The following is a 13,122-nucleotide window of genomic DNA, read 5'->3' on the forward strand; positions in this document are numbered from 1 at the left end:
AGGGCAGCCAGCCACATGGAGGGCTTTGCTGGGGTCTGGGGCTGCAGCTGGAGAGAGAACTGCAGGTCTGTTTCACCATCTTGACTTGCTGATGTCCTCTTGCTATCTTGCAACAGTCTCTTAGCCTGAGTTCTCTGTTGAAATTGGGGTAGTATACTGTACAATTTGCTTTTTACTCATTAATTTTCCTTTTTTTTTCTTGGCTTTCCCCTTTTACATGTGCACTTGTTATTATAGAAAAAGAAGTGATCCAAAAATGGTGCTGTCTCACTGGCTTTTAAAGGAAGGAGTTAAAACTTCAGTGCAAAGAATTCTTTTCCCTAAGTAAGCATGATCTTAGGCTTTGAAAGCGGGCTCACTCTGCTACTTCTTCTGTGTATGAATCACCAGAACAAGTCTAATTTTATTATTCACTTTGGCAGCTGCAGCATATTTCATCATTTAGCAGTGCATATGTACCTATAGCGATGATTCACATGTCTTTTTGCCTCATGCTTTGTATTAAAAATAATCTAGTGAAACTCAACGTCCGATAATTTGCACCAGAGGAAATTTTGAAACTGGCACATCAGTGGATATTGATGGAAGCATTATGTTCTTTCTACCTTAACTGGGGCTATTCTTTATTCCTGTCCATCTCCCTCAGCAGACTCTCCCCAGGTGCAGTACTCTCCCCCACAAGCTATTCCACAGAGACCAAATACGGAGGCTGTTCAAATACAGGGCTGAAGTTCACCCAGCTGGTTTCACTCAACACAGCCCTGGGAGCTGGCTTCCTGGGACCTGCCATTGTGAGCTTCTGGAATTGGCTTACATTAGATGAGCTGGTTGGAAGTAACCATTTTTTGAGTTTGATACAGACATGACATTTTTTGTCCACCCAGCCCCTCAACGGTCTGTTAAACGGTCTGTTAAACACTCTGGCGTGAGAGATGTCAGACCCATCTGACAATTTTCTGGCTGTGAGGCCCACAGCACCCACAGCTGAAGGGGCATCAACTGGAGGAACAATGCAGCTCTCACCGACAGCTCTGCCACCTCACAGGCATCCAAACCATGACAGCTGACGCCCCAAGGGTATTCTAGCCAGTCTGAGCCCTCCCAGCCCCAGCAGTGGCCTGATAGATGTACTGTATGGCGCCTTTTGAGCGAACGGGGTCGCAACTGGATAAACATGTAGTCTGGATGTAAACCAGCAGTTTTGCTGTTGCTTTTATCAAAGTGTTTTCATCCTGTTTGCAGTGGCCGGTGTAACACAACAGGGAGGAGAATGCATTCTAGGAGACATCTTATTTATGAAGACAGAATCTAGTTCTGCAATGATGAAGGCACTATGTGTTAGCAAGGTTTAAAAGTTTTACTCTTTACATTAATTAAATATGGGTTCTAAAGCATTGAAGCAAAAAAAATGCAATCCCACTGTGTAAATCTACTGAGCTAATATGTGAAAGAGAAAAAATCTCATGGTACATTTAAAATTAAACAGAAATGCAGAAATAAAAGTGGCTTATTTCCTGTGTCATTAAATTAAACCATTATTTTTCACATCAAGGCTCAGTGAGTTTATTGCAGGTGTCACATGTTGAATTAATCCTGAAAATAGGTACGTTTGAGATTTGTGTAAAGTGCATGAATTCAGGAAACCAAGAAAATAATAATTAAAGACAAAAGAATAGCGTTTTAGAATTACATTTGTAGAAAGAAAAAAATGCTTTTTGATAAGTCTCGTAATAAGTTCAGATAATCAATTTAGCATGAGTATTGTACACAATCAGTCATATATTAAAAGATCGGGTAGTTACTGTGAGTAAAACAGTATAGTGTTAAAATATTTTGTCATCTTTATTTTTTGTGCAATGTAAGCTATAGCCATTTAAAAATTGGTAGTTTTTAAACTGAAGATTCTTGCTTATCAAGCTCTTAAAACTACACCTTTAAGATATAAAGTGAATCTGATATGCTGCAGTGTTTATATACTATATTTCTATGGTGGAAGCTCTTTGAGTCAGGAAGATTTAAAACACGTGACCTGTCACCCTTGCAGCGTTCAGTGTTTTTATCTGTAACACACTGCATGTGTGGGGAGCCATGACGTTCGATAGAATTGTTTCTGAAACAGAAGGTGCAGTTAATGCCTCAGGGAACCTTCTGTTTCTTAATTGAATTAAGCATGTCTATCTGTTGTGGTCAATTCTTGTTTCACTCATTTGCTTCCTGTTTTTGAGTGTGGGATAGATCCCGTGACCCTTCTTCGTGGAGAGACATTACTCCTCTCTCTTTCCCTCTTCCTCTCCTAGTGTTCTTCTCCTCGAAGAAAGAGAACTAGAGGGAAAGAAGAATGTTTAGGAAGGGAACATGAACTAGCCAGTTCTACTTTCTGATCAGGTGTTGGAGTGTTTTTCAGAGCAGAGGCTGTGCTGGATTATTCTTGCTTTGCGTCAGGAATTCAGAAGCAGTGCACATACAGCTAAATTAAAAGAAATCTGGTTTTCTTGTTGGCAAAGATTCAGACACTGTGTGCCTTATAAATATTTCTGAGGTTTCATATTTTGCACTCTCTACTCAGTAAAACCTGTATATATTTTCCTCAGATTTGTTTTGCAAATTTTATGTTGTTTTCGGTTGCTCGGAACAAAGACGTTCTCGTTCCTGTTACTGTCCTTTGTAGACATCCCATTGCTGCTGGCTTTAGTCACAGACGCATAAAACGCCGAGCTTCCACGATTGCCTAAACAAAGAATGAGTCCTCCTGCTGTAACGTATTTTCATCTCTTCAGATGATGACTTAACTCTTTCACAGCATCACACCTCCAGCAAACAAATCCTCGGTCTTCAAATCTGCAGTTGTGTAGATGACAGTCCTTTTCACTTTGTTGCTCCATCTGATTTTTTTCTTTCCTCTCTGCCCTTGTCCATTAGTATTTCCATGGTCTGTAAGTGACCAAGGAAGTACTCTGTCCTGCTGTTCTGCTACTGTGGTTTTGGTTTATCACCGCGATCTGTGGCTTTTTCTTCGAATGCCCAGGGCATTGGAGTCTGTCTGTGTCTCTGGGCAGTAGAGAGAGGCCGGTCCAGCCCTATAGTGGAATGCCATGTGTATCTGGGTAATATGTGGGTCAGGGCAGTTCTGCAGAGTTAACAGTGAGGACAGAGTGCACTGTCTGTCAAGCTGATTTGGGCATGATGTGGAAACGTGTCTGTGTGTTGACAGCACATCTCCACTCACTGCGGTGTGATCTCACCTGCCTGTCCCAGCTCAGGCAGGGGCGAAGGGAGGTTTGTTTTTTATTTGAGGTTCAGTGGAACACCTGCGTCTCCCAGCGCTGCAGGCTGTGAACTGTTTCAGTCTCAGTGCTGTGAGCAGGGACATTGTCAATGGACTTGCCCTGTGAACGCCCAGCCGGGTTAGACAGTCTCTTCCACAAATAATCCTTGCTGCACTTCTGTAGCTCTTCCACATCAGGCAGGCATGTGCAGTGTTAATAATTAAACTGATCCAGGCTGCTAGGCTGCCTCTCCATGTACTGTAACAAATTGCAGATTTTACTATGCATGTCGCTCAAAACCCTAGTCTAAATCATATATTTATACGACAGAACTGTCCATAGAAAGACTGGATAATATCTTATTGGAAAAAGACACAGAGTGACAGGTTGCATTGAGTCATGCCAAATAGCCACAAGGCTGTGTGCTGTCCCATGGGTGAAATTCTCTTTAGACGTCAGCTTTCTCTTGGGGAGAGTAGGCTGCTCCGCAGTACCTGGCTGGGCCTCTAGTTCCTGCACTGGGGCAGTGAAGCCAGCAGGATGGCTCACCAGCAGTGCATGGGCCAGTGCCACTGGTCAGTCCTCTGGAAGGGTTGGTCGAATGGGCTAACGCTGACAGAGCCATCCTTGGTTCCAAGTAGAGATGTAGTACAGAGATGCTGAAATGCAAGTTTTTTTACAGTTCAGTCAGTTACTATCTCAACATAATTCCAATAAGCAGTTTGACACCGACTCATGGTTGCGGGTCATCCAGTAGCTCGTAGGCGGACGGTTTGGTTTTGCTCCCTCCAGGTCCGAGCTACCGGTCCTTCCCTTACTGTAGCCCTGGACAGGTTTTCCGGCTCCGGCTGCCCTTACTTTCCTCTTCTTCCAGAAAGAGAAGAAGCTCCGGCCTGGGATGCTTCCAGGTCTTTGCAGCTTCAGTGGGGTGCACTGCGAACGACGTTTCAGTCGCAAGTTACCCCAAAAACTGCGGCACCTTTTCGACGTCATATCGCGCAAGATGTGGCCAGACTCGTACCGCCAGTCACCACTGCTGGGTGTCTGTTTTTGCCTGTGGCCGGCCATGCGGTGGCGCCGTGCTGGCCTGTGAGCATCAGTAGAGATGCGCTGGCGTGGACAGGAGGCTACTTGTTCTGAAGGTAACCTTTCCGGCGCTCTGTGGGTGTGGCAGGAGGTTGGTGTGATTTGGAATGCTGAGCACAATGCTCCGATTGAGCCAGAGGGTGGGGATATATGGCTTAACGCCTCCCTGGATTCCTCAGAGAAAAACTAAAAGGAAACAACAGCTTTCCCTGCCAAACTGCCCAGCACATGGAAGTGTTACCCCCTGTTTACAGCAGCACACACGGGCATGGAGCACTGAACGCTGTAGATTCGGGGCTGCGATGGTCTTAATGCAGAGGTGAGTTCACATCGGCTTCATAGGCAGATACCACAGTGAAGGAGGGGTCTTCTGGAATTAAATTCACTTGGAGTTCAAGACAAGAGCAAGGCTTGTTTTTTTTAAACTTTACTATAGGATAGGGTATTTCTGTAAGGTTTTGCTTCTTTCCAGTTCTTGTTGAATAAATACCAAGAACTTAAAACGTTCAGTTTTGAGCATAGTTTCTACCCAACTGTTTAATCTGTTCTTTTTTATTTTAAATTAAAAATTGACGCTTTTCTTCAGACAAATGAAGGCACATTCGTGGTGTATTTTTGTACAGGTATCCAATGTGAATACATTTTTTAGACTCAAAGGAATTTTATATAATGCTCTAATATATAAACATATTTAAAGACGTATCTAGAAAGACAGATCCTTAGGATTTGTCTTGAATTCCTCAGTTCTGCAAATGAAATGTGTGTATGTAGGCTGTACATGTATGTGTGCAGATATCTAGCATCAGTCGTCTACATTACTAGCGTCTTTCCACACAACACCAAGGGTCCACAGGCTGTGCAAAGACCCAACACTTCCTGTGCAAAAACCACACAGGAAGTGAGTTGCTCCTGCGTTTCTTCGAGTTATTTAAAGTACCCCAGAGCCTATCGGGATCTCTGTTGAACTGTGAACAAGAAGGATTAATCAGAGAGGCAGTGGATTATGGGGAGAGTGATGGAGAGGGAGGATTCATTAGGGATGAAATAATTACCCTTTAACGAGCACCGAATTGCTGCGGCCGTTCGGGGCCGAGGAGGGGAGGGGATTTGTGGAATGTAAAAATTCAGCTGGCTTCTCGTGGGGTGCACTGTAGAGCCATGGCTCTGCAGAGCGGGGTTAATCTTCGTGAAATTAATATGAACACAAAGGATAAAGTTCTGGCAGGTTGATCAGTAATGCTAATCATCCTGATACTGACACGTGTCCCCAACAGCTCCCAGCGCTTGAAATCCTGGGGTTTGAGGGAGGGATTCGATTTTTTTTTTTTCCCTTTTTGATTTTTCAACCCACACAAGAGCTTGAGAACCTCTGCAAGAGAGGAAGCCGCCTGGCCTGTGTAGCTCATGTCGCTGGTGGTGGCTGCAGTGGCTTCCTCGCTCCAGACCCCAGCTGTGTCTCGTCAGGCTGGGGCTGCTGGGGGGGGTAAACTGTCTGGAGTGACAGAACGAATGAGAAGACGCTGAAGGCGAAGGAGTATTTTTCCAGTTAACGACTGACTAAACCCTAAACCTAAAACAACAAATGATAGTTAACTACCTAATAGGGAAGAAAAGGGGGAATTTGGTCCCAGAAATAAATCATTCCAAACTGCAGGTGTTTATGTAATTATCATACTCTCCAAAACATAGTACACTGCTGATGTTAGAAAGCGTTTCACTCGCTGCAGCCTTCAGTGCTTAACAGCCAAGGGCTGAGGACATCCTGTTAGATTTCTGAATGAGGGATACTGCTGCCCAGTCTCTGTACTGCAAGGGACTGTTGTAGGCCTTGTGTTTTCCGCAGTCTGAAGCCCTCTGAAGACCCTACAATGGGAGCGATGTGTCCGAATACATCAGAACAAGCACCTCTCCTTGTTGTCCTAGCAGAGGGTTTCTCTTCTGGCTCAGGTGGCTGCAATGAGAGGATCAATATCCGTGACTGGCAGAGTGGCGTTATGGAAATGATCTGCAGCATGTGGATAATGAAAGTTCAGACCTGCGGTTTAGTATGATTTGTGTTGGGTCTTTGTTTTGAGCTGTGGTTTTGCTCTAAGTCCTAAGATCAGAGCTCGAATGAAGACTTCAGGACACTGCTGTCTTGACGAGTGCAGGTGCTCCTCCCTGTTCTGGTGTTGACTTGTGGATTCTTGCTTGTTGCCGGACAAGGCAGAGAAGTGAGAGGTGGTGAGGGGTGCAATCTGTAAATCCCTCTTCCTGGTTTGTGTCCCACGCAGCTGCCGGAAGGTTGTTGTGCCCGGGATGTCAGTGGGCACCCAGGCAACGGAAGGAGGTCCCTGAATAGCACACAGACAGCAGGGGGCGCCGGCAGCGCCGAGCCACGGAGATGAACCTGTGCTGGAGCGAAATCAAGCGCAAGTCCCACAACATCAGGTGAGACCACCAGGGGGCATGCTCCCAGCCGAGCTGACCGCTGCAACATGCACGGCGAATGGGATCTGTGATGCCTGGCTGAAAAGAAAAATATGAAAGAGATGCGAGGGAATCATTTTTGACAGTGAATCTACTGTCTGCAACCATGGTTCCTGACATTGGCAGATAAAGAAAGGGACATGCATATTGTATGTTTCATTCACTCATGGAATGCCTTTTGGACCGATATTTTAAAAGGTCTTTTCTTCCAGCGGGTGGATGTGAGATATTGCAAGAAGGTTGTGCAGCAGAGTCTGGATTTCATCCGCTGAGCTTGTCGCTACTTGCGATATTGCCAGCACAGTAAAATGACCATCACATAATCACAGTCCGGTTCAGGGCTGCATTGTAAAAATGGCGTATGAATGTGTTTCCAAAATGCTTAACTTTACCCGACAGATATTAAATAAATTGATTGAAAAGGATGTGGAGGCTTTGGCATGTCTCCTCTCCGTGCAGGGCCTCAGCGAGGCGAGGATGATTTTTCAGACGCTTGAGGGCTGTCCAGGTGTGCGCAGGTGTGCGCAGGTATGCGTGCAGTGCGAGTCGCCCAGGCCAGGCGGGAGGGGGCCGGCCGTCTCAGGAATACTCGGAGGCAGTTGCAGCAAGCTGAGCGAGCCAGAAACTACAGCTATGATTCCTTCTTAATCACCCTGAAAGCAAAGCCTGTGTAATCAAATTACACAAGGCTCTCTCAGGATAACCATAATGAATGTATGATGTGAGTGTCCATCTTTAAAATGACAGCAGCTGAGTAAAAGTGTATGCACGGGGTTCACTGAAACTACATTCAGAGAAGTGTTTTCCCACTAAAGCATCATTTTGAAAAGGCACTTACCACAGGATTAATTGGAAAGAGCAATCAAAGAGCTGCTAATCAGTGGGGTGAAGGGGAGCAGATGATTCTGTTGTTGGAGCTCTGGTATGAAACCACTTGAGGGAAGATCCAGGCACAAAAAAAACTGCAATCTGGACAAGCTCTTTGCTTTCAAAAGGGAGACATTGTATTACGTAATGAACATGGCATGTTCCTACAGTACATCTGTACATTTTCACGGATTCTACTGATGGAACAAATCAACATGGAATTACCATCTCATGAATAATTCAAAACTATACTGTATCTGTAAAGAGCAGTGTGAATCCGAAGAAAGTAAGTCTGAACTATACACTTTCAATTGCTACCCTGGAGGTTAAAGACACTGGAGTGTTTATCGCGGTGCTGCCGAATGTCTTTTAAAGTGTCTTAATCTGACCTGTTTGTTAGAGCATCATGTTAGAGCCTGTAGCTCTGGGGGTAAACTCTCTTATGAAAAAAATGCTGTGTTTATTGGAGCTGTGTGGAGTTTTTCTGGGCCCTTATGGCTTTTTAAACAGAAGTTCAGGACCAGGTCAAACCCTAACCTCGGCCATTCATTTACCTGCATGCTTCGTTTTTTTCTCAAGAAAGGGTTCTCTACCATAATTAGGGTTTGTCCAAACTACTTAAATGACAGTTAATGGTGGGAAACTGGACAGTTGTTTCTCATTTCCATCCTTAGTATATATCTAGAGCCTCCAAATCTCACTACATTTTTCTTATCTCTGTGTGCTTTTCATTTGCTGTTAACAGGACGGTACTGTGCTTTGCTCAATGATTGTCTCTTTCTGTCAGGGTATACCATGGTAAATCTTTACTGTCCTGGCCTGCAGCTTGAGGCCTGATTGTGTAGCTGCACGACGGCTTGATCGCCAGTGGAACTGTACTAAAAGGCTGAAACAGTGCAAAGCACTCTCTTAGCACAGTGAAGGCGCACACACACAATGCATAATGCTCCTCAATCATTACTTGTATTTATTTTTATCCTTCAATGTTTTTATTATTCTTTTATATCAGCGCAAGAATATACAGTACCTGGATTGTAGATATTTGTGTGTTGTGTAGCAACAGCGACCTTCAGTATTAACTCCGCTTACAATGAGGTGAGGCTGTTGAAGATACCATGAAGATAATATAGATGCCTGAGCTTGCTTAGGTCACAAGTCGTGTTTATAATTTCCTGTTAATGTGCTGTTGGTTCACTGAGGATTAAATCTGGCTGTCAATCTGTGTGCTCTGTGCGCTCTGGGTTTCTTGTGTTCAGATGCTTTTATGTCTGGAGGGAGAAAAAGCTGCAGAGCCACAGGGATCCTGCGAGAACTCCAGAAGGAATGAAAATAATTCATTTATTTCTTCAGCCTTAATTAGAAGCAGAACTCAGAGAGGCCTGTTTTTCACACTCCCTCAGTGAGTGGTTAATTGAAGACTGGGAAGAATATGACGTCCTCTGAATGTGATTCCTGGACTTTCTTTCCACAAGAATATTTCATTTCTTGGATTGCTATATTCAGTATTTTTTCAAATTTGATAAACCCTAAATTACACATAAATTTTTCTCATAAATGACTACACAGATTGTCTTGGTTAAAATACCTGTAGTGGGGATGTCTTCAATGCGTGATGTAAAAACGAATGACTTCTAAACTATGTTAATGATATTTAAATAGCCTGCTGGCTTATACACAGCTGAACTCTCAAGACAGGGATATGGTGCCCAGCACAATGTGATGGTTTCTCTAATGTCTACCATCTACTGTAAATGCAGCAAAGCACAGTGTTATAAAGGAACTAGCAGTGAAACTGCTTTCAGACTCGGGGGTCAGCCCATCGTCATTGATGCCGTTAAAATGTCCCATTTGCTTTTACTTTACTAGTGATAATACTGTTAATGAGTTGACTCCGTATTAAACTGTGATTTGCTGATGGATATAGAGAGAGCTCCTTTCAAAATCCAGAATACTTGATCCCTGATAAATATTATCTTGTGGATCTGACACTGCACTTACCACCCAGGGTTCGTTTCTGATCAGTAAGTCCTTAACCCTTCACTCCTTGAAACATGACCCTGTTGCACAGAATATTAATGAAGCTGAGTGGACTTGTGTTACCCCAGAGAGACCCCTGCATATTCCAGATGAAAGGGAATTAATTGGATCTTCTAACATCTCTGTCATCTACTGCTAAGTTCTTGTGTGGTAAAGCACAGGTGTGCTCTGAGGCCTGTGATTGTGTTTCGGGGGGCAGGCTGCTTCTCCCCGGAGAGGCTGGTCAAATGCGTCCTCTCCTGTCACAGCGTGCTCCCCTCCCTCCTGCTGCTGGAGTCGGTCTGGCTCGGCTCGGCTCAGCTCGGCTTGCTTTGCGAGAGCTCCAGCAGAGTCTCCGGCCAGAGCCATATCCCTCCCGCAGGGCAGACTGCCTGAACAATGGCCTCCATACCCCAAGAAGCTTTATTTTACACTCCTGGTATTCTTGTACTCCGATGCTCCCTATTTTCCTGAGATGACCAGCTCTTGCATTGTTATGGAAGAGAAAGGAATCCCATTCATTCAGTTCAGCATTTTACCCCTTTCAAACGCTGAGGGTTAAAATTCAGGGAAGCTGATGCTGACTCTGGTCCTGCAGAAAGCAAATAAAAGCACTCCATGCACCTGTTTGACCTTTAAATCCTTCCTTATGTAATGCGCTCAAGCTTGTTAGTGTTCGCATTTTAGCTCAACATTGCAGTTCAATATTTAGCTCCCCCACGCCCCTGTACTGAATGGAGCGGTTGAGGAAATGGATGGATGGATTATGTCAATAAAATCCATTTTCTGCTGCGTGCAACTGTGAATGTTTTAATCCAGTTGCTGTCGCCTTCATCTTTCTCCTCTCTGTCCACCTCCTCCTTTTCCTCTGCTAACTGGCTCTCCCTTTAACCTGTGAGAAAACAAAATAACCTCAAGCGGAATTGTGCAGTGAGGGGATGTGCTTCTTTCTCCCTGAAAACACAGGTTCTGTTTTTTGAATAAGGAGTCGTGTGAATAATAACTACTGACTCATTAAAACCCAGAGAAGAATTATTCTGCTAAAAAAAAATATCATTTTTTAAGACTGGGTTGAGTAACAGCGTGTTCTGGTAGTTACTCGCACTTAGATTTGTTTTCTGGGCTGAGAATGAAATGTCGACTTCCTTACGTGCCTTATTCCATTTAGCACTGTAAGGGAGGACAGCCGTTTTCCTGGAGATATTCTGCAGGGTTTATTACACCAGGTTGTCTTGGGAAGGCAGGAGGGCGCCTGGAGAAACTCCAGACTGTTGCTTGCAAGCGGCGCGATGCAGTGTGATTAAAACACAGTGCCCTCTCACTCGCCCCCAGCTGTGATCTTGATGGAGACTCATCAGCCTCACAGCCAGGAGCCCAGGAACACTCTTCCACTGTGTCTGGCTGCGCAGATGACACTGCCTCCCCTCTGTGTCTTGCACGAAACATCACCCAGTGCCTCTCTAAATGACTAATACCTCACTTAGGAGAACCATTGCTGCCCTGATACAAGTCAAACACAACCTCCATTTTTGTGTTCAATACCAAAAAATATTATACATGATATATATCCTATGCAACTTTATGTAATCCTAAATATATAGATTCTTTTTTGATGGTAGTTTCTGTTTCTGAAATACATTTTCCTGTAATATCACTGTAGCAGGTTCCTGGTATTTTATAGATTTTAAACCTGTTACATTTTTGCAATTGAAATCTTTTCTGTTTTTCTTTTTTGTGAAGCTGTGCTTTCCTGCTGTCAGCTGCCTGGGGCAGACAGGTCTGCCGGAGAAATGCTGAATAATTCCAGACGGGGCAAGGCGGTCGGGCCCGGGTTCGGCCAGGTGCCCAGGGTGATGTGTCTCGTGTCCCTCTCCACAGGGCCCGGCTGGAGGCCTTCTCGGACAACAGCGGGAAGCTGCAGCTCTCCCTGCAGGAGCTCATCGACTGGCTAACGCTGAAGGACGAGGAGCTGTCGGACCAGCTGCCCCTCGGCGGCGATGTGGGGGCCGTGCAGCAGCAGAGCGAATTCCACCAGGTAGAGGGAAACCACTTGCCTCTGCAGAGCTGCCTGGCAAACTCCCCGGGCTTCATTTGCGAACTCCGCTGACATCCGTGAAGACTAGCAAGCTTTAACTTGAAGCAATGCAGTACTCAGCTGTTCACAAACGTTGTTTTTTTTTTTGTCCTGAACCTGATCTATGGCTTCACTAGGGATGCTGCAAAGGGCAGCTTTAGAAAATGGAAAAAGCCATAGAAAAAAACTTAAAGTGGAGGTTGGAGGTAGAGCCCTGCAGGTCAACAGGTCTTGTCTTTTTTAATCCACAATTGATACAGAAGTGAAACAGGAGTGGAGTTGGGCTTTTCTGTGCTACAGCACAGCCACCTTTCCATTCCTCTGTGGCTTAAACTCTTGACTGGCAAGGGTAGGGATCCCGCTCTGGTAAAAGAATTATAAGTTATTTGAACACTGTTAGCTTTAATTATTGATCTGAGGTTAACTGTACTCATTCACCTACATGCGTGTGTGTGCGGAGATACATCAGCAGAACGCAGAGGGAGTCTGGGCCTGCACATCGTCTAGCCAAGTGTTCAGGTGGACTGTGTGGGATATAATGGGGTCCCCAGGGTCCTGATAAACTGATGCATGAGAAGGTCAATGAGATGAATCCATTGTAAAATGTACTGACACATTATCAGCTGTCTTGACTTTTTTCTTCTTAAAATGTCTTGTCATTACAAGTAAGCTCATCTGAATGTAGAAGTCCAGGAAAACCATTCGAGTAAGATCTGATCAGTTATTGCTCTACTTAAAAAGTGCGGTAAATATCATTTCTAATTCTGGTGCTTATCTTTGAATAAATTTTTGTCATTTAACATGAAATGCTACAAAATATAAAAACTGACCGGAGTGATATGTTTGAACTAGGAGCGAGACTTGTCATCGGGACGTTGTGTTAGAGGTAACACACCAGAGGCGCAGATATTTTCCTGTTGTTCGAAGGAAGCTTTAAAAGCCACATGACACAACAGAGAATAGAGTGACTAACTGGGCCTGTGAGTAATACATGAGATTTCATATAATAATCTTGACATATCGCAGGCCTGTTTTTATAAGTGGCTGCCTGTGAAGAAGGGGAACTGCAGTTTGTTCTGAGTGATGTTGGGATTTATTTCTGAGGAGGCTGTGTTTCCTCTGCAGGCCTTCATTGAGGATGTGAAGTCCAGAGGCCCCTATATCTACTCCGTCCTGGAGTCGGCTCAGGCCTTCCTGTCCCAGCACCCCTTCGAGGAGCCCGAGGAGACGCTCGCTGACAGCAAAGGTCGGCTTGGGAGCAGGGCCTGTCCTTTTGGTTAATTTAGGCTTTGATTTGTCAGAAGTAATAAAATTTAACAAATTAGCTGCTTGCCTAGCTGAGAA

At 44.7% G+C, this 13,122-nt stretch overlaps 1 protein-coding gene across 2 annotated transcripts in view; it reads left to right on the forward strand.

Annotated features, from left to right (window-relative positions):
• Positions 1–13,122, forward strand: part of drp2 (dystrophin related protein 2) — a 60,718-nt gene that overhangs the window by 25,501 nt on the left and 22,095 nt on the right. Inside the window, exons 1-4 of one of the 2 annotated variants that reach the window (XM_069193804.1) lie at positions 4,563–4,671; positions 6,626–6,782; positions 11,583–11,739; positions 12,904–13,024. In XM_069193804.1, coding sequence (XP_069049905.1) covers positions 6,736–6,782; positions 11,583–11,739; positions 12,904–13,024 — 325 coding nt within the window. In that variant the 5' untranslated portion in view covers positions 4,563–4,671; positions 6,626–6,735. Of the gene's footprint in view, positions 1–4,562; positions 4,672–6,625; positions 6,783–11,582; positions 11,740–12,903; positions 13,025–13,122 lie in introns of those variants that run through there. The other variant, XM_069193803.1, reaches the window with a different exon arrangement.

This window comes from Lepisosteus oculatus, chromosome 8, assembly GCF_040954835.1.
Source record: "Lepisosteus oculatus isolate fLepOcu1 chromosome 8, fLepOcu1.hap2, whole genome shotgun sequence".
NCBI classification, from domain to species: domain Eukaryota; kingdom Metazoa; phylum Chordata; class Actinopteri; order Semionotiformes; family Lepisosteidae; genus Lepisosteus; species Lepisosteus oculatus.